The sequence below is a fragment of the Rana temporaria genome, chromosome 10, assembly GCF_905171775.1.
Source record: "Rana temporaria chromosome 10, aRanTem1.1, whole genome shotgun sequence".
NCBI lineage: Eukaryota > Metazoa > Chordata > Amphibia > Anura > Ranidae > Rana > Rana temporaria.
The window spans coordinates 146,005,687-146,027,669 of NC_053498.1; the positions used below are offsets into that span (position 1 = coordinate 146,005,687).

Consider the following 21,983-nt stretch of genomic DNA (forward strand, 5'->3'; position numbering starts at 1 on the left):
ACAAGATTCTATATATACATTATATACAGTGACTTGAAAAAGTATTCATACCCCTTGAAATTTTCCACATTTTGTCATGTTACAGCCAAAAAGGTAAATGTATTTTATTGGGATTTTATGTGATAGACCAACACAAAGTGGCACATAATTGTGTATATACATATGTAGTGCTGGTCTCCCAATGATTCGGGTGCTATTGTAGATTTAGGGGTGTCTGAGCCAATAGTTGGGCTCAGACTTTGTAAATTAGCCTCTGTTCTGGCTGTGGTTGTGCTCGGTAGAAGTTTTCCCCTGTTGCCTGTAGGTGGCGTTACCACCTCAGGTCCATGTTGGAACTTGGGCAAACCATTGTGTGTTAAAGCGGGGGTTCACCCCAAAAAATTCTTTTTTTTAACATTACATTTTTTTTTTTTTTTTTTATCCCCGTACATACCGTATTTTCACTGCCGCTTCCGGGTATGTCTTCTGCGGGACTGGGCGTTCCTAATTGATTGACAGGCTTCCGACCGTCGCATACTGCGCGTCACGAGTTTCCGAAAGAAGCCGAACGTCGGTGCGCAGGCGCCGTATAGAGCCGAAAGGTGAACGGATGGACTCTACATGCCTGGTTCCCACCGTGAAGCATGGAGGAGGAGGTGTGATGGTGTGCGGGTGCTTTGCTGGTGACACTGTTGGGGATTTATTCAAAATTGAAGGCCTACTGAACCAGCATGGCTACCACAGCATCTTGCAGCGGCACGCTATTCCATCCGGTTTGCGTTTAGTTGGACCATCATTTATGTTTCAACAGGACAATGACCCCAAACACACCTCCAGGCTGTGTAAGGGCTATTTGACCAAGAAGGAGAGTGATGGGGTGCTGCGCTAGGTGACTACCTCTTGAAGCTCATCAAGAGAATGCCAAGAGTGTGCCAAGCAGTAATCAAAGCAAAAGGTGGCTACTTTGAAGAGCCTAGAATATGAAATATATTTTCAGTTGTTTCACACTTTTTTGTTATGTATAATTCCACATGTGTTACTTCATAGTTTTCATGCCTTCAGTGTGAATCTACAATTTTCATAGTCATGAAAATAAAGAAAACTCTTTGAATAAGAAGGTGTGTCCAAACTTTTGGTCTGTACTGTATATATATATATATATATATATATATATATATATATATATATAAAATGTTTGGAGGTTCTAAGTAATTTTCTAGCAAAAAATACTGATTTTAACTTGTAAGCAACAAAGGTCAGAAATAGGTTTAGGCATGAAAGGGACTAAGCAAAGAACCAAATTGCAGCCTAGTGACTGACAAAAATCAAAGCTGCTCAGTAGGAGAAAACGAAAGGTTTCCCGCTCCCCTCTTCTGCCACTTTCCTAAGTTAAAAACAAAGGGCCAGATTCAGGTACCGCTGCGCACTTCTTACGGAGGCGCAGCGTCCCGTTTTTGCCCTGCGCCCCCGCAAATTATCTGGGCTACGCTTCATTCACGAAGCAGTAGCCACGTAATTTGCGTGGGCGCTCCTCAAAAATGCCCGGCGTAAGGGCGCGTAATTTAAATGATCCCGTAGGGGGCGTGGATCATTTAAAAAACGAACGTAGTGCGCATGCTCCGTCGGGAAACTTTCCCGACGTGCATTGCGGCAAATGACGTCGCAAGAACGTCATTTGCTTCAAAGTGAACGTAAATGGCGTCCAGCGCCATTCACGATTCACTTACGCAAGCGACGTAAAATTTAAACTTCACGACGCGGGAACGATGGGTATACGTAGCATTGGCTTCCCCTGCTATTAGCAGGAGCAGCCTTACGCGAAACCCGACGAACGGAAACAGTGTAAACTGCGTACGCAGGGCTCGCGTAGGGTAGTGAATCGGCGTTAGTATGCAATTTGCATACTATACGCTGACCACTACGGGAACGCCCCCTAGCGGCCATCGTAAGAATGCAGCCTACGATATGACTGGCGTAAGAGCCTTATGCCAGTCATATCTTAGGCTGCAGTCGGCGTATCGAGGTTCCTAAATCAGGAGCATTCGAAACGCCGGCGCAAGTAAGCAATTGAGCTGCGTAACTATGGTTACGCAGACGCAATTGCTACCTGAATCTGGGCCAAAGAAATTCTGCCAAGTTAAATATGGAGGAATTTGGGAACGTCAGCACGTGACATGGCAAGCAATCACCAGATGTGCTTCAGTATAATTGTATTATATGCATGACAATGTTTCACACGTGTTTCACTTTAATACAATTCAGCAATATACAAGCCCAACGCATTGAGGATAGAAGAGACGCGTTTTTCTGTAATCAAGCTGATAACAGATCAAATAGGATTCGCGCAGTATCAGACTGACTGAGACAATTGGAATGATGGGCTCATTTTCTATGTTGTGTTCGTTGGAGATGGATTATTCCACTAAAAAGGATTAATAAATTATTGCGAAAAGAGCCAAATAAATGGGAAACGACGGCAGCGAATCACATGTTGATTTATCTTAATGTATCAGTGATCTGTAGAAAGGCTGCGCCGCAGCCACCTTCATCCCTTAAAGGGATGGCGGAGAGATGGTTTCGTATTTTTAATTGATTTTCTCTACTATAAAACACAAATTAAACACTAATTAAAACATAGTTTATTATTTTAATCAGGTGAATAAGATGAGTTAGATAAACGTAAAGATTATATATTAACAGGTGACAAAAAAAAAGCTTGTTTTTGTAAAAATAGACCTGAATAGGAGGAGAGATCCGTTTACACGACTTGAGGAAAACAAACACAACAGAGAACCTGTGTGAATTAGACCTTTAAAAAAAATAAAAAATTACATTCAAGTGGCCCTCCAAAGTCTTGTGGAAAGCCTTCTCAGAAGAGTGGAGGATGTTTTAGGCACAAAGAAAGGGGAGGGGTGCAGGGCTCAAGTCCTGCGGGAACGCATGGGAACGGAGTTCCTTCACTTTTTTCACAGCAGGAACTCAGTTCCCTTTGCAGGACTAGAGCAGCTGATAGCAGCCGAGCCGCCCGAGGCAATCCTTCACTAAGCGGCGATGGCCAGCTCGAGGTCTGCCGCGAGTTATCGCGGGATTTAGAAAGAACCTGCTTCTTTCTAAATCCCGCGGTAACTCGCGGCAGACCTCTGCAATGTCTCCTGTGAACAATGACAAAAGCTCCCAGGAGACATTGCGGCATCGAGGAAGTGACGGAATACCCGCACACTTCCCACGATGAATCCATATACAGGAAGCGGCCAGTAACATAAAGGATTACTAAGGTACAGTAGATCTAAAAAATAAAACATGCGGTTTAGTAATTATGCATATGAGCATATCATTTTTTTTTTTTGGTGGGGGAGTGGATCTTGGGTGAGAGTTCCCACACTTTTTTCCCCAGGACTTGACCCCTGGAGGGGTGGCTACTCCATATTAATGCTCAACAACTTCATATACAGTGGAACTTCAGATTGTGAGTAACGCGTTTAACGAGCGTTTTGCCATGTGAGCCCTATATTTCCTAAAATCCTAACTCGGTTTGCGAGTGTTGTCTCGCATAACGAGCAGGATTTAGGCTAAAGCGGTGTGCAGTTCGGCCGACCTCGGCAAACCTCAGGATAGCTGGTGAACGGAGTCTTTCCGAGGTCAGCCAAACTGTTCTTGGGCCTTTCCGGCCATTTCCGAGGCTCTCCGGCACCCCCGCCTCTGGCCGCATGCGGTATTGCATGCCATTGAAGTCAATGCGGAACAAATTATTATTGTTTCCATTAACTTCAATGGGGAAACTCGCTTTGATATGCAAGTACTTTGGATTACGAGCATTCTCCTGGAATGGATTATGCTCATAATTGAAGGTTCCACTGTATGTGTGATAGCCAGGGGTTCACAAAGTCAATGTAAATTCACAGGCGTAAGCCGGCCTAATTCAACGTAGGTGAAAGTGGGCATGATCCATTTAAATGAAGCGTGACCACATGCAAATGATCCCAGTGCGCATGCTCAGAATCACGTCGAAAATACTCCCTAAGATACGTCGAATCACTGCCTACAACGTGAACGTAACCTACGCCCAGCCCTATTCACGTACTACGTAAACAACGTAAAAAAACGACGGCTGTGTTCCCTGGTTCAGCCATTTGCATTGAGGGTGCTGACTTACACCTGCTATATGAGTCGTAACTTTATGCCGGACGTACGACTTACGTAAACCGCATATATTAATGCGCCGGGCGCAAGTTGGTTCGTGAATCGGCGTATCTCACTCATTTGCATATTCGAATCGTAAAACAATGGGAGCGCCCCTTGCGGCCAGCGTAAATATGCGCCCATGATACGACGGCGTAGGAAACTTACGTCGGTCGGAAGAAGCCTATTTTCAGGCGTATCTAGTTCTGTGGGCACGGTGCACAGATACGACGGTGCACATTTACACTTACGCGGCGTATCTCGAGATACGTCGGCGTAAGTTCTACGTGAATTCAGGCCATTGTATACTTGGATAGAAACTACCCTTTTATGATCATGGAATTGACAGGTACACTTTAGAACCTGCTCAATGTATGTGTCACAGTGGTTAACCACTTCCGGACCGCCGCATGTATATGTACGTCGGCAGAATGGCACGTACAGGCACATTGGCGTACCTGTACGTCCCTGCTTAGACGTGGGTCGGGGGTCGGATCGGGACCCCCCCGCTACATACAGTGGTCGGGAAACCCGCAGGGAGCGATCCGGGACGAGGGCGCGGCTATTCGTTTCTAGCCGCCCCCCCGCGATCGCTCCCCGAAGCTGAAGAACGGGGAGAGCCGTATGTAAACACGGCTTCCCCGTGCTTCACTGTGGCGGCTGCATCGATCGAGTCATCCCTTTTATAGGGAGACTCGATCGATGACGTCAGACCTACAGTCACACCCCCCTACAGCTGTAAACACACACTAGGTGAACCCTAACTCCTACAGCGCCCCCTGTGGTTAACTCCCAAACTGCAACTGTCATTTTCACAATAAACAATGCAATTTAAATGCATTTTTTGCTGTGAAAATGACAATGGTCCCAAAATTGTGTCAAAATTGTCCGAAGTGTCCGCCATAATTACGCAGTCACGAAAAAAATCGCTGATCGCCGCCATTAGTAGTAAAAAAAATAATAAAACTATCCCCTATTTTGTAAACGCTATAAATTTTGCGCAAACCAATCGATAAACGCTTATTGTAATTTTTTTATACCAAAAATAGGTAGAAGAATACGTATCGGCCTAAACTGAGGGGAAAAAAAATTTATATATGTTTTTGGGGGATATTTATTACAGCAAAAAGTAAAAAATATTGCATTTTTTTCAAAATTGTCGCTCTATTTTTGTTTATAGCGCAAAAAATAAAAACCGCAGAGGTGATCAAATACCACCAAAAGAAAGCTCTATTTGTGGGGAAAAAAGAACGTCAATTTTGTTTGGTAGCCACGTCGCACGACCGCGCAATTGTCTGTTAAAGCGACGCAGTGCCGAATTGTAAAAAAACCCTTGGGTCATTTAGCAGCATATTGGTCCGGTCCTTAAGTGGTTAAGGAGAAAAATCAGCCGGTCATTTTGCATTAGGGACGTCATTGTAGAATGAATCCCAATGGCAAATACCCAGATCCGAAACTGTCGCTTTTGTCTGGAAACATTTTTTTCCTTTAATTATCGTTTTCCTGACCAGCTAAGGTTGATGAGAAAAGGAACTTTGCCGCTACGAAATCACACAGCGGATCAGAATCAAACGCCAACGGCGAGACACATCCAGGAAACTCACATCAACTACCACATGCACCGAAAACACAGCAAATCCCAATTAACACCCAAAGCCGTTAGAAAGGTCCAAAGGGAAAGCTCAAAGGGGGAATTGTCATAGACGTTCTTGTTTTCACTCCCAGCATGGGACACTCTGAGCTTCTTATAACTGAGAAAATAATAAGATATAAGTTCAGGAAAATAGAACACTTTTATAGACTGTATCTGCTCAGGGTCATCGTTGCAATGAAAGTACAGCACTGATTATATTATCATTTTATTGAGTGAGTGAGTGAAAAACTTATATAGCGCAACACATGCGAACTGAATCGCCTCTGGGCGCTGAATCGATTCCATGCGTAAAGCCGCTCCGCCCTCAGAAGAGATGGGTTTTAACCACTTCCGGACCGCCGCATGTATATGTACGTCGGCAGAATGGCACGTACAGGCACATTGGCGTACCTGTACGTCCCTGCCTAGACGTGGGTCGGGGGTTCGATCGGGACCCCCCCCGCTACATGCGGCGGTCGTAAACCCACGGGGAGCGATCCGGGACGAGGGCGCGGCTATTCGTTTCTAGCCGCCCCCTCGCGATCGCTCCCCGGAGCTGAAGAACGGGGAGAGCTGTATGTAAACACGGCTTCCCCGTGCTTCACTGTGGCGGCTGCATCGATCGAGTGATCCCTTTTATAGGGAGACTCGATCGATGACGTCATTCCTACAGCCACACCCCCCTACAGTTGTAAACACACACTAGGTGAACCCTAACTCCTACAGCGCCCCCTTGTGGTTAACTCCCAAACTGCAACTGTCATTTTCACAATAAACAATGCAATTTAAATGCATTTTTTGCTGTGAAAATGACAATGGTCCCAAAAATGTGTCAAAATTGTCCGAAGTGTCCGCCATAATGTCGCAGTCACCCAAAAAATAAAACTATCCCCTATTTTGTAAACGCTATAAATTTTGCGCAAACCAATCGATAAACGCTTATTGCGATTTTTTTTTACCAAAAATAGGTAGAAGAATACGTATCGGCCTAAACTGAGGAAAACATTTTTTTTTATATATATGTTTTTGGGGGAAATTTATTATAGCAAAAAGTAAAAAATATTGCATTTTTTTTCAAAATTGTCGCTCTATTTTTGTTTATAGCGCAAAAAATAAAAAACGCAGAGGTGATCAAGTACCATCAAAAGAAAGCTCTATTTGTGGGGAAAAAAAGGTCGCCAATTTTGTTTGGGAGCCACGTCGCACGACCGCGCAATTGTCTGTTAAAGCGATGCAGTGCCGAATTGTAAAAACCCCCTTGGGTCATTTAGCAGCATATTGGTCCGGTCCTTAAGTGGTTAACCCCTCTCCTGAAGGCCAAGTGGTTCACCTCCAATCGAATGGTGGTTGGTAGATCGTTCCACAGGCGAGGTCCCTGGACTGCAAATCTTCGTTCTCCTTTGGACTTGTATCTGGCTTTGGGTATCTGGAATAGATTTTGATTGGTGGATCGCAGAACGCGATTGGGGTTGTGAGCTTTTATTGTAGGAGCATTTAAAGTAACTGGGCAAAGTGATTGGTTCTCTTGATATCCCACCCCCAATTCCACTAATACTTACCTTCCCCATCCCATGTCGTTCTCTTCATACTTTTTACTAGACAATTCGTTTTGTTTCCGAATTCGTTTTTTAATACATTTCGACAAATTGTTTAGACAAACATCCGAATTAATGAAAACACGTTTAACAAACTTTTCCGAATATTCGTAAATTAAAAAATTCGGACATTCGAAATTCGGAAATTCAATATTCGTAAACACGAAAACCAGAAGATTCGAAAATCTGAAACACTTTTAAAGGGGTTGTAAAGATAATTTTTTTATTTTATAAATAGGTTCCTTTAAGCTTGTGCACTGTTGGTCACTTACCTTTTCCTTCGATTTCCCTTCTAAAAATTTTTTTCTTTGTCTGGATTTCTCACTTCCTGTTCCTCCTCAGTAAGCTTTCCACCATCATCCGAGCCGTTCTGGCTGGGGGTTAGTCAGCGTGCTCGCCCCCTCCCGTGGGACTACATCCCGGCGGGGAGATGCTGTGTTCACAGCATCTCCCCGCAAAGATGTAGTCCACAGCGTCTCCCCGCAGGGATGTAGTCCACAGTGTCTCCCCGCAGGGATGTAGTTCCAAGGGATGGGGGCGAGCACGCAGAATGGCTCGGATGATGGGGGCAAGCTTACTGAGAAGGAAAAGGAAGTGAGAGATTCAGACAAAGAAAAAACTTCCACCTTTCAGGGGGGAGTTGGTACAGATACCTGTATAAAACTGGTATTTGCACCACTTCCGGATATTGACATTGATATTGAGTCACGCCCCTTCGCATCAACCCCCCCCCCCTGCTGTCTTCTGGGAAACACAGTGTTCCCAGGTGAGAGCAGGGACCAGTGACGGCGCGCGGCGCACTCGCATATGTGCAGTAGGGAACCGGGCATTGAAGTCGCAAGGCTTCACTTCCTGATTCCCTCACCGAGCAAGGCGTCTCCCCGCAGGGGATTGCTCGTCTGGCTCGTAGTCTCCTCCCACCCCAAACTCCTCGGCTTGTAGTTCCCTCCAACCATAATCTTTTCGGCTTGTAGTCCCCTCCCACCACAATCTCCTCGGCTTGTAGTCCCCTCCCACCACAATCTCCTCGGCTTGTAGTCCCTTCCCACCACAATCTCCTCGGCTTGTAGTCCCCTCCCACCACAATCTCCTCGACTTGTAGTCCCTTCCCACCACAATCTCCTCGGCTTGTAGTCCCCTCCCACCACAATCTCCTCGACTTGTAGTCCCCTCCCACCACAATCTCCTCGGCTTGTAGTCCCTTCCCACCACAATCTCCTCGGCTTGTAGTCCCTTCCCACCACAATCTCCTCGGCTTGTAGTCCCTTCCCACCACAATCTCCTCGGCTTGTAGTCCCTTCCCACCACAATCTCCTCGGCTCGCAGTCTCCTCCCACCACAATCTCCTCGGCTTGTAGTCTCCTCCCACCACAATCTCCTCGGCTTGTAGTCCCCTCCCACCACAATCTCCTCGGCTTGTAGTCCCCTCCCACCACAATCTCCTCGGCTTGTAGTCCCCTCCCACCACAATCTCCTCGACTTGTAGTCCCCTCCCACCACAATCTCCTCGGCTTGTAGTCCCTTCCCACCACAATCTCCTCGGCTTGTAGTCCCTTCCCACCACAATCTCCTCGGCTTGTAGTCCCTTCCCACCACAATCTCCTCGGCTTGTAGTCCCTTCCCACCACAATCTCCTCGGCTCGCAGTCTCCTCCCACCACAATCTCCTCGGCTTGTAGTCTCCTCCCACCACAATCTCCTCGGCTCGCAGTCTCCTCCCACCACAATCTCCTCGGCTTGTAGTCCCCTCCCACCACAATCTCCTCGGCTTGTAGTCCCTTCCCACCACAATCTCCTCGGCTCGCAGTCTCCTCCCACCACAATCTCCTCGGCTCGCAGTCTCCTCCCACCACAAGCGATTGCTTGTCCTCATCTGCCGACTTCGCGGGCACGCTGGACAGGTAAGTGTTCATTTTTTTAAAGTCAACAGCTGCAGTATTTGTAGCTGCTGGCTTTTAAAAAAATAATTTTGGGGGGTCCTCCGCTATCCCCCTCTATCCTCACCACCCCCCTATATGCATAGTAGATAGATTCATGCAATTGAATAGTTAGGCATACCCCACTTTGAAGTACACAATGGGGGTTTATTTACTAAAGCCGGAAAGTGCAAAATCAGGCTCACTTCTGCATAGAAACTAATGAGCTTCTAATCCCAGTTTGCTCAATTAAGCTTTGGTAATAAAACCTGGAAGCTCGTTGGTTACTATGCAGAAGTGAGCCTGATTTTGCACTTTCCAGCTTTACTAAATAAACCCCCTTGTGTACTTAAAAGTGGGGTATGCCTAACTATTAAATTGCATGAATCTATCCAAAAAAATCTCCTTCCCCAAAAACTTACCCTCCTAGTACACATCTTCTCCTTCCCACTTGAAATTCCCCCTTCCAGCACAAATTCCCCCCAAAATCCCCCCCTCCTTGCACACATTTTCTTCCCCCTCCCAACACAAATACCCCTAAAAAAACACCTTTTGCACCCCCTCCCCCAAACCCCCCCCCCTTCCAACACAAATACCCTCCCCCAATCTCTTTGTGGCACCCACCCCACCTCACATAATACCACAGTGCGCAGGGCAACCACCCCTCCTGACCCTCCTACCCACCCCGTGTCCCGGCCCTGCATTCACTTTTCACTATAAATGAACCCCTGTAATATTTAATGAGGTGTCTATTAAAGAGAACAGGAAAAGGAAATAAAACTACATTTTCTGAGATTATAAATCTTTTATTTATTGTTAAATTTCACGTGAAAATCGCACACCAAAGAGGGCAAAAATGAGGACCAGAAGAAAAATAAAGTACATATCCCCCAAACACTTCAGATTCCCCCTTCCAGCACAAATTCCCCCAAAATCCCCCCTCCTAGCACAAATTTTATTTCCCCCACCCCCCTCCCAACACAAATCCCCTAACTCACCACTGTTAGCACCCCCTCCCCCAAATCCCCCCTTCCAACACAAATCCCCTACCCCAATCTCTTTGTGGCACCCCTTCCCCCCACCTCACATAATACCACAATGCCCAGGGCAGCCGCCCCTCCTGCCCCTCCTACCCACCCCTTGTCCTGGCCCTGCATTCACTCTTCACTACAAATGAACTCCTTTAATATTTAATGAGGTGTCTATTAAGGAGAACAGGAAAAGGAAATAAAACTACATTTTCTGAGATTATAAATCTTTCAACAATTTAATGTTCCATTTCACTGCACACCAAAAATGAGGACCAGAAGAAAAATAATTAATTTGTGAATAGAAGCCAGAGCCGCCGTCAGGGGGTTACAGGCAGTACACCTGTAAGGGGCCCAGAGGTCCCCAGGGGCCTGGATGGCAAACACACTTTTTTTTGTAAGGGGCCCGGATGGCAACCCCCCCTTTTTAAAAAAAAAAAAAACATTTTGGGGTAGATTCACGTAGATCGGTGTTTCTTTGTGCGGGCACAACGTATCCTATTTACGTTACGCCTCCACAACTTTTACAGGCAAGGGCCGTATTCTTAAAAGGAAGTTGCGGCGGCGTAGCGTAAATAGGCCGGCGTAAGCCCGCCTAATTCAAATAGTGAAGAGGTGGGCGTGTGTTATGTAAATTAGTCTTGACCCGACGTGATTTGAAGTTTTTCCCGAACGGCGCATGCGCCGTCCTTGGAATTTCCCAGTGTGCATTGCTCCAAAGTACGCCGCAAGGACGTCATTGGTTTCGACGTGAACGTACATGACGTCCAGCCCCATTCACGGACGAATTACGCAAACAACGTAAAAAATTAAAAATTCGACGCGGGTACGACGGCCATACTTAACATTGGTACGCCGCACTTACGCCACCATATAGCAGGGGTAACTATACGCCGGGAAAAGCCTAACGTAAACGGCGTAAATGTACTGCGTCGGCCGGGCGTACGTTCGTGAATTCACGTATCTTGCTGATTTACATATTTCGACGCGTAAATCAGCATACGCGCCCCTAGCGGTCAGCGGAAAAATGCAGTTACGATCCAACGGCGTAAGAGACTTACGTCGCTCGGATCTAATAGAAATCTATGCGTAACTGATTCTATGAATCAGGCGCATAGATACGACCGGCCGGACTTATATAAATATTTTTTTGTTTTTAATAAAGGTCCCAGAGGTCCCCTTTTTTTTTATATATCATTTTTTTTGTAAGGGGCCCAGAGGTTCCCAGGGACAACCCCCCCCCCCCCCCCCGCTTCCCAATTCACGCCCCCCCCCCCCCAGCTTCTCAATTTCCTCAATTAGCGGCGGCACCCTCCGCTTCTCAATTCGCGACAGCCCCCCTCCACCCCCCCGGATCTCTGCTCCAGGGGGCCCATGCCTGAAGCTGTGTAAGGGGCCCCATAATTCCTGATGGCGGCCCTGATAGAAGCTACTAAAATAATTATGCTTAAAAAAGCTTTCAAAGCACCAAAAACTGATGTAGAACTTTTTCTGCCATAAAGTACAAGCATCATTCCAAGGTAAAAAGCTCTACCTGTGTCACATTTATTACGACATGTTTTGTTTTTCTTAAATATCATATTTTTGGTAAAATCCACAAAATCTTGTCTGATCTCCATTTTCTATGTCAATTCCCCCTTAATATTAATTCCTTAGTAGCCACTTTGTCTTCAACATCCGTTGCTCCTTTTCCTAAATGAAGTCAAATTTCTCTTTCCACCAGAAAATGTGAAACTTTAAACGCATTTAATCCATGCCACCTGCAATCAGGTCTTTCCACGGCCGGACAACGAATAATCGGCAAAAGGATCAATGGTAATTACACCGGGAACGCTCTGGAAAGATCTTTCCTACCTTGTTTTGGGGGAGGTCGTCAGCCATTCTTCGTGTTTTTCGAATGTTATCAAGTAAGCTGCAATTTCCTGGAAAAAAAAATAGAAGAAGAAGGCAAAGTTACAATAATAAAGTATACAGGCAACATTGTTAACTGGAATATACTTTGCAAAAAATAATAATCAAGGAGGTTATCACAATAAGGACACCAAGTGATGTCACCAATGCAAAACGATTTGTGATGTCACTGCCCTGTGTTATAAAGTATTTACAGTGTGGTGTCCCACCTATAAAATATCTACAGAGCAATGATGTCATTCCAAACTTTCTAAACAAGGGGCCAGTTTTCTGTCCTTCACAACATAATTGGGCCAGATGGTGGCCAGTGGAAAATTCAGTTGGTCTCAAATTGTACCAGGACTTCACACTGAGATATCGGGACACAGCACCGGACTAAAACTTCAAGGGACTAGGGCCCAGATTCACATAGAATCGCGGCGGCGTAACATATAGTAGATACGTTACACCGCCGCAAGTTTTCATCGCAAGTGCCTGTTTCTCAAAGCACTTGCATGAATACTTACGCTGGCGGCCTCCGGCGTAAGCCCGCGTAATTCAAAGGGGCGTGTGCCATTTAAATTAAGTGCGCTCCCGCGCCGGACCTACTGCGCATGCTCCGTTTTGAAATTCCCCCTTTGCGCGAAGTGACGTCATTTTTTCGAACGGCGACGTGCGTGGCGTACTTTCGTATTCCCGGATGTCTTACGCAAGAACAAAAAAATGTCAAATTTCGACGCAGGAACGACGCTCATACTTTATACAGCACATACGTGGGCTGTGTAAAGTTAGTGCAGCAAAAACGACGACTAACTTTGCGACGGGAAACTAGACTAGCAGCGACGTAGCGAACGCAAAAAACGTGGATCGCCGTAACTACTAATTTGCATACCCGACGCTGGTTTACGACGCAAACTCCCCCCAGCGGCGGCCGAGGTATTTCATCCTAAGATCCGACAGTGTAATTCAATTACACCTGTCGGATCTTAGGGATATCTATGCGAAACTGATTCTATGAATCAGTCGCATAGTTAGGAAGACCCTAAAACAGAGATACCACGGCGTATCAGGAGATACGCCGTCGTATCTCTTTTGTGAATCTGGGCCTAGGTAATTGTAACAGGAGTCACTTTTGGGCACAGATTGAGCCAGGAAATAAGGGACATATGTTGGATTGTTTTAGCATGGACAGTAATCCACAATATATTCCTTAATGTCTGCAAATAACTAATTACAAGTTGTTGGCTTATTCTGACCCTACCGGTCAATAGTGACTCGTTCCTCTGTGTAACATAGGCTGTTGAGATGCTAATTGAGGCTGTACTGGGGTGAGGTGGATTTGAGCTTGGTAGACAGCCTGGCTCCTGGATCTCTCATTATGTATGCTAATACTGTTTTATGTGTGGAATGTACTTGTCAACCGTAGTAATTATATCAGATCGGTGCCAAAACGTCTGACATAGAAATGTGTATTATGCAGGTGAATCCCTTATTGTCGGAGACGTAACGTCTGGGGGATAATTAACTCCTCTATGTAATTATCTAAAAGAATGTGATTGAAGCCCATTGAGTGATGTTGGGGGTGGAGAGTTTGATTGCTCCTGTGATTACTGAAAGATGCCTTGTAACTGTATATAAACCTGAGAGCTAACCATTAAAGGGTTCATACATTTTGACTCAGAGAACGGAGCCTGTCTCTTTTATTCTGGGAATATCCATATGGATCGTGTCTGTTGGATGGTTGGAGTGTCAGATAAGCTGACGTGGGCGATGGAATGGGAATATCGTAAACGGTGGTGACCATTACAGTAATTTAAACTGGGATATTTGGCAAGTATGAGGCAGCTGCTTTGGGCCCACAGCAATCATAGTGCCCAGGGCAGCTTCCCCTTTTGCCCTGCCTTAAAGATGGCCCTGGTCTCTTCTGATCTGGCAAAATTGTGAGCGGTGTATGGCCAATGTAAGTAGAAAACTGGCACCTCCCGATGAAAGTCTGCAAGCACAAGTTTGCTTTAAAGGCCACCTGAACTAAAAAAATATGGCAATGGCCATGTTGGGCTACCATGGATCATTTTGATTTATAGCTTAAAGTCTATGTTAAGCCAGAAAACAAACAATTCTTAGTTTTGGATAGTATGGGGAAGGTTCTACTGCTATCTGGAGCTCGTTTGGAGCGATCTATTCTCACTTCCTGTCCTGCTGATGTTCTACCACAAAGGAAATGAGAAGAACTCAGAAATAAAAAATGCTTTTCTTAATTAGAGTAGTAAAAGATTAGAACCCCAATCAGGCGTTTATTGTTGAATAAGGGTGGGGTTCCACCTTAATACAGATTTATTTGTATTAACCCCAATGCCCAGTGGTATTGGTGGCCCATACGTGTGTTATTGAGCTCTCCTATATATTAAGGAGGCCTTGCGTACATTGGGCTGCACATTATCTTTCGCTCACAGCACTTTTATTGCTGCAAACATTAACCTTGAATTGGAAGAGGTAGAGCCAGACGGCGCCCCGAAAAGAGCACAGCTCTTACAAGTCAGAGTCAGGAGTCCGGGCATGGCTTGCCTCGGCTCATTGACTTGGATTATGCTGAGTTAGACCTTCTGCCTCCTGTTTGGCAGACATGTCTGTGTGTTTGTCAGTGATATATATTTTGACAATCTAGTGAGCCTTAATGTTTTTCTTATGTTCGCTGTGCCATTCAAGTGCATAGCCAATGATCCAGTAAAGTAGTTAAAGACCGAGCCAAGTTTACCTCTAAAAATTGCTGAAAAGTGAAAATTCTGTGTGATAATTATGAAAAATTAATAGATTAGTTAATAACTACTGTCAATAGGGAGAAAGAGCAGAAGGGGGATAGAAAGAGAAAAAGGAAGGAGGGGAGGCAGGGAGATGGGGGGAAGGGAGGGGAAGACAGGGAAGGAAGAGAGAGGGGGGAGAGAGAGAGAGAGGAGATTAGGAGAGAGAGGCAGAGAGAGGGAGAGAGAGAGGGGGGGTGAGGAGAGAGAGGCAGAGAGGGGGAGGAGGAGAGAGGGGGAGAGCGAGAGAGGAGATGAGAAGAGAGAGGGGGAGGGAGAGGCGGAGAAAGAGAGAGAGGAGATGAGGAGAGCGAGGGGGAGAGGTGGAGAGAAAGAGAGAGGCAGAGAGGGGGAGGGGAAGAGAGAGAGAGAGGGAGGGAGAGGCGGAGAGAGGAGATGAGGAGAGAGAGGGAGAGAGAGGGGGAGGGAGAGGGAGAGGTAGAAAAGTGAGAGGGAGAGAGGAGAGGGAGACAGATGAGAGAGGGAGCTGAGAGAGAGAGAGGAGAGGGGGAGATGAGAGGGAGAGAGAAAAAAGGGAGATAGGCAGAGAAAGGGGAGAGAAGAGGGAAAGGAGAGAGAGGCAGAGAGAAGGAGAGAGAAAGGAAGAATGAAAGGGGAAAAAAAGGAAGATCAAGAAAAAAACAGAAAGAGGAAAAAATAATAGATAGAAAGAGAAAATAGAGAGAGAGAAAAAAAAGAAAGGGATGAACAAATTAGAGAGAGAGAGAGAGAGAGAGAGGGGGGGGGGGGAATGGAAAAAAACATAAAAAAAGAAAGAGAGAGGAAAAGCGAAAGAGTGAAAGAGAGTGCAAGGAAGTAAAAACAGAAAGAAAGAAAGATAGTAAAAAAGAGAACAAGAGGGGGGAAAAAAAGAAAGAAACCCTACACTCACTTACTGCCCAATAGATGGCCCTACATTGACCTGGTATGAGAGAACGAGGACACCCCCTTCCCCCTCCCCCCCCCCCCCCCCCCACACTTTTTTTGGTTGTTATCTAAATATTATTAAATCTTGAACATCGGTTCTGTGATTTAATATCTATACTGTTGTATACATCCATTCTGTGACTCATAATATCTATATTATTGTTTAAGGGTATTTTCATCTCATATAAACCCGCCACCTTCTACATTGCAGACTCCAGAACCTTGACATTTATCTATGAATGAATGACAATGAAGAGCAGATGATTTTCCTTGTAAACTTTATTTGAAACATGGTATACCGTAGTCATGACAATAAAGTGCTTTGTTTGTTGTTACACTGTAAACATCCTGTTTATGTACATGACATCGCAATGCTTTGTTAATTTCATATGGAAAAAAAGAGATCAAAAAGAAAGCTAAAGGAGAAAGAGAGTGAGAGAATAAGAGAAGGACCAAAGAGAAGTATGGAGAACAAGTGGAGAGGAGGGGAGGGAGGGAGGAAAGGAAGGAAGGAAATAAAAAAGGGAGGGATGGAGCACGATAGGAAGGAAGAAAGAGAGGGATGGCGCTCGGAAGGAAGGAAGAAAGGGAGGGATGGAGCTCGGAAGGAACGAAGAAAGAAAGGGAGGGATGGAGCTCGGAAGGAAGAAAGAAAGGGAGGGATGGAGCTCGGAAGGAAAGAAGAAAGGGAGGGATGGAGTTCGGAAGGAAGGAAGGAAGGAAGGAAGGAAGGAAGGAAGGAGGGATGGAGCTCTGAAGGAAGGAAGAAAGGAAGGGAGGGATGGAGCTTGAAGGAAGGAAGAAAGGGAGGGATGGAGCTCGGAAGGAAGGAAGAAAGAAAGGGTGGGATGGAGCTCGGAAGGAAGGAAGGAAGGAGGGATGGAGCTCCGAAGGAAGGAAGAAAGGGAGGGATGGAGTTCAGAAGGAAGGAAGAAAGAAAGGGAGGGATGGAGCTCAGAAAGAAGGAAGGAAGGAAGGGTGGGATGGAGCTCGAAGGAAGGAAGAAAGGGAGGGATGGAGCTTGGAAGGAAGGGAGAAAGGGAGGGAAGGAGGGAGGAAAGACGGAAGGAAGAAATGTTTTTTTTTTTTTCAGTATTACTGTGGTTGGATGACATGGTTAACAAGCACTACATCCCTGGAATATATTCATCGAACAAGGAAAGTTTGATGGGATTTTATCGGTGCCAAAAAATAAACAAGAACATAGTTGATAATTTAAAACTTTTTTGCATTTTATTCTGTACCATGAATATATTTATGTATATCCATATTGTTGATTGAATATTTTGTTTTTTGATGTAGTATGCAGAGCATCAGCTGTTCCCCTGAAGAAGCCTTGAATGGTGAAATATGTTGGGAATATGTAATATGCTACCACTCTTTTGACCATGAAAAGTACAGTTGTTATATTTTAACACTTGGATTTTAATGATGTACCAATAAAATTCAAAAAAGTTTTATATTATCAACTATTTTCTTGTTTATTGTTAGGCACCGATAAAATCACATCAAAATTTCCTTGGCCGATGAAGGAAGAAAGGCAGAAGGAAGGAAGGGAGGGAAGAAGGAAAAGAGGGAGGAAGGAAAAGGGGAGGTAATGAAGAAAGGAAGGAAAGAAGGAAGAGGGAGGAAGGAAGGTAGAGGGGTGGAATGAAGAAAAGGGAGGAAAGAAAAGAGGGAGGAAGGAAGTGGGGAGGAAGGAAGGAAGGCTGAAGGAAGGAAGGGAGCAAGGAAACGAGGGAGGAAAAAAGAGGGGAGGAATGAATGAAGGGAGGGAAGAAGGGTGGGACCTCATGTTGGGTAAAACTAATAAATATTTTGCCTTAGAAAAAAAGAAAGGAAGTAAGGGAGGAAGGAAAAGAGGGAGGAACGAAGGGAAGAAGGGAAAGAGGAAGAAAAAAGAGGGGGGAAGGAAGGGAGGAAGGAAAAAGGGGAGGAAGGAATAGGGGAGGAATGAAAGAAGGGAGGAAGGGTGGGAGGGAAGGAGGATGGGACCTCATGTTGGGTAATACTAATACATTTTTTGCCTTGAAAAGAAGAAAGGAAGGGAGGGAGGAAAGAAAATAGGGAGGAAGGAAGAGGGGAGGAATAAAGGAAGGGAAAAGGAAAAGAGGGAGGAAGGAAGGAAGAGGGGAGGACGAAAGGGAGGAAGGAAAAGAGGGAGGAAGAAATAGGGGAGGAAGGAAGGAAAAGGGGAGGAATGAAGGAAGGAAGGGAGGGAGGAAGGGTGGGAGGGAGGAAGGATGGGACCTCATGTTGGGTAATACTAATTAATAATTTGCCTCGAAAAGAAGAAAGGAAGGGAGGGAGGAAGGAAGGAAGGGAAGAAGGAAATGAGGGAGGGAGGAAGGAAGGAAGGAAGGAAGGAAGGGAGGGAGGAAAAAAGGAGGTAGGAAGAGGGGAGGACGGAAGGAAGGAAGGGAGGGGGGAAGGGTGAGAGGATGGGACCTCGTGTTAGGTTATACTAATAAATATTTGGCATTGAAAAAGAAAAACAAATGTACCAATTTCCCTATAATTCCACAAACTACAGGTATATGCAAAGGTGTGGGCACCTTATCAGTTCTGCTGCACTTAAGGATTTTACCAATGGTCATGTTGTATGTTATGTATGGAGGAGAGGTGTACGGCCCTGCTTGACCTTCCATCTTCCACCACAGAAACAATTGAGTACTGTCCACCATGATACCTTTTTATTTGCTTTATCATAAAAAAAATTCAGGACAAGCTTTCGGGGTGTACCCCCTTCTTTAAGGTCCAAGAAGTACTGATACACATTCTGTAATTCTGTTGCAAGTTCACTAATATGGCTACAATCACCTCAAGCTTCTTCCACCACCAGATTGCACCACCATAGACAGCAGGATGGAAGTCTGAAGCCTCGTACACACGACCGAGGAACTCGACGGGCGAAACACATCGTTTTCCTGGTAGAGTTCCTTGTTAGGCTGTCGAGAAACTCGACAAGGCAAGTTTCTCCATTCCCGTCAAGGAAATAGAGAACTTGCTCTCTTTTTGGCTCGTCGAGTTTCTCGACAGTTTCCTCGACGAAAATGTACACACGACCGGTTTCCTTGGCAAAAAAATATCTCCCAGCAAGTTTCTTGCTGGTTTTTGCCGAGAAACTCGGTCGTGTGTACGAGGCCTGATAGTGAACAAGCTCTTTTTGTACCATTGCAGGTCCAGCATTCCTTTGAGGGCCCATTCACACTTAACTGTTCTTTCACATTGTATGAATGCATACAGATTACCATGCATTATGACGTTGTATAAATGCTCTGCCAACGCATTGCAGCAGATGATAAACATACATGACCTTTTTTAAAAAGGCGGCGCTCCACAACGCGGTGCTTTGTGTATGGCGCTCTACTGTACAATGCATTGGGGTGTCAGACACAATGAATGGCAAAGCAACACTCTGCACATAGAGTAGGTGTATCGCCGTGCGTTGTAGTAACATACGTTAATGTGTGCATTTTAGCGTGAATTGCCTTAACACAGAAATGTGAATGGGCCCTGAATGTGACACTGCACTACATCAAGCCTTTACACAACCGTAGACCTCACAAGACCCAAATGAGCGGCACACACACACCAGATCTCCCCACCCGGAGACGAGCTGTATGGTATTACACCAGGAACTTCACACACTCTCTCTGTTCTGCTGAGTGCAAAGCAAAGTCATCAAGCTTTGAGGAGAGAGAGAGAGAAACGGAACGCTTGGACACCTGAAGGTAAATTAAATATTTATAAACACAACAACATCTTTGCAGATGGAATTACTGATTTATTAATAATTTCCATAAAAAGCCAGTGGGTGACATCCACATAAGTCATATCTTCTGCTTTCAGGCATGATTCAGCCCATTAATTCCAGATCTGGATTGGGTGCGTCTGATTCGCTAACAGTAAATTGGCAGAGCCTGACGTTTAAATTAAAGGGGTTGGAGCAACAGAATGTGACAAAAATGGATTTACACCTTAGGAGGCTGCGGAAATTAAAGTTCTTGAAGTCCAAGGCCTGCGCCAGCGCCAAAACGGTGCTGCGATATTGCTTTGCCGGATAGGCTTACAAAGAGACGAGGGGATTGGTAATTTAAGGTAGTGTAATGTCATGAATTAAGCCAATGTCTTTATCTAGGTATGTATAGAGAGAGACCATTTTGCCAAGGGTATGAGGAAAGGACAATGAGTTTTGGTAAGGGTCCTCCCCTTTGTTAATTCACTTTAGCCTCAGCATTGTACCCATACGTTGTCTGGTTCAAGGGGTTATATTAAGATGATGCCTGCAGCTGCAGCATCATCCCGGTATCTCTTTTTTCAGCTGGCGGTGGACTTTTTCCCCCCTTCCTATGCCTTCCTTGGCTCCTCTGTCCCACTGGGGAGCCCAGGACTGGAGTTGGCGGTTCCACTGGAGGCGGAATGTCCCAGATCATCTCTATAGTCTAGGACAGGGGTCTCCAATCCTTCTAAACAAAGGGCCAGTTTACTGTCCTTTAGACTCTCTGGGGGCCGCACTGTGGCCATTGGGAGTAGAAAATGCTTTGGCGTTAATAGGAGTATAAAATGCTTCATCATTGATATTCATGGGAGGAATAGTGCAAATTGTTGGTATCAAGGGAAGAAATAACGCCCCATCATTGGTGTCAGTGGGAGGAATGGTGCTCTATTGTTGATGTGAGTCTGAGAAATAGTCCCATGTATTGGGATGTGGAATAATGGCCCATCATAGGTATTAGTTGGAGGATTATTGCCCTATCGTTGGTATTTAGGGAAGAAATAATGCCCCGTTATTGGTGTTCTTGGAAAGAATAGTGCCCTATTGTTGGTATTTGGGGAAGAAATAATACCCCGTTATTGGCGTTGTTGGAAAGAATAATTGTTAGTTTTAGGGGAAGGAATAGTGCCCCATCAGTGGAAGGAATGGTATCCCATTGTTAATGTCCAAGAGCCGGATAGGGGGAAGGTAAGAGCCGTATCTGGCCCCCCGGGTCGCAGTTTGAAGACCAGTGGTCTAGGAAACCGGATTTTATCACTTCTGGTTTCAGTTTAATATAAACAGGTCATTACCAGCCTGTGAAAGCTTCGAATCAAACCGATTTTAGTTTGATCAGATGTTTTTGAGAGCAAAGGAGAGATCTGTGGCCTAATATCCTCAAGATCTCTCAGTAAATAGTACCTGTCAACGCCCATGCTATCACAAAGGATGTTGTTCACCCCTTGTTATAGCAAGAAAGTTGGTCTAAACATAAAAAAAGACAATGTAAAAATAAAAAATATAAATAAAATAGCAGCTATTATCTAACCCTCAGAACTCCATCCAAAACAAAACTAAAAAAAGTTTTGCCCCCCTGCCGCCCTAGGCAATGCTCCAGCCAACAGCACCCATATATAAATTCCCTTAATCCATGGAAATACTAGAATGAACCAAATCAAAAAACAGGTTCAGGCCAAACGACACAATCAAGATTACAGATTGAGACAAGATGTAAATGACTCCAAGACTCACGATATCATTTGCAGTTATTTCTTCGCAATTACATTAACATACTTATGCGTTGGTAGGCTACATTAGATGGAAATTGGTGATTCCACTTCATTGATAAGCTGGCTAATAGTCAGTTCCAAATTAAGTTTGGCAGGTCCGGGATCATTAAAAATCTGAGCTGGCTCCCAGGCTCTGATAAAGTTGGGGATAATAGCTTTTTGGACAACAGAAGACCACAAAGGAAGAGAGCGTGAGGGGGGGAGGGGGGGGGGGGCGACTACCGACAAAGCTGAGGATTGAACAGATTCAGAAAGTGCAAGTTTGCATTTAGTACAAATAGCAGAATTATGCAGAGCGATTGCTCTTATTACAAAAAAACATTATGACTCCACGTTTTCATTTGGTCCTCTGAAGGACACTTAATGAAAAGCATCTCTGAATGTCAAAATCTTATTATTTGACTACTATATCTCCCTGTATCTCTCCGTCAGCTCCACTCCAAATATTGTGCTAAATCAGAGTTTCCCATAATGTGGCGCATATCCCACCTA

The 21,983-nt window shown here is 45.2% G+C and overlaps 1 protein-coding gene across 8 annotated transcripts in view; it reads right to left on the bottom strand.

Annotated features, from left to right (window-relative positions):
• CAMTA1 (calmodulin binding transcription activator 1) overlaps positions 1–21,983 on the bottom strand; it is a 1,702,014-nt gene that overhangs the window by 1,229,730 nt on the left and 450,301 nt on the right. For all 8 annotated transcript variants that reach the window (XM_040326489.1, XM_040326487.1, XM_040326491.1 and 5 more), the window contains exon 3: positions 12,184–12,251. In XM_040326489.1, coding sequence (XP_040182423.1) covers positions 12,184–12,251 — 68 coding nt within the window. The remainder of the gene's footprint in view (positions 1–12,183; positions 12,252–21,983) is intronic.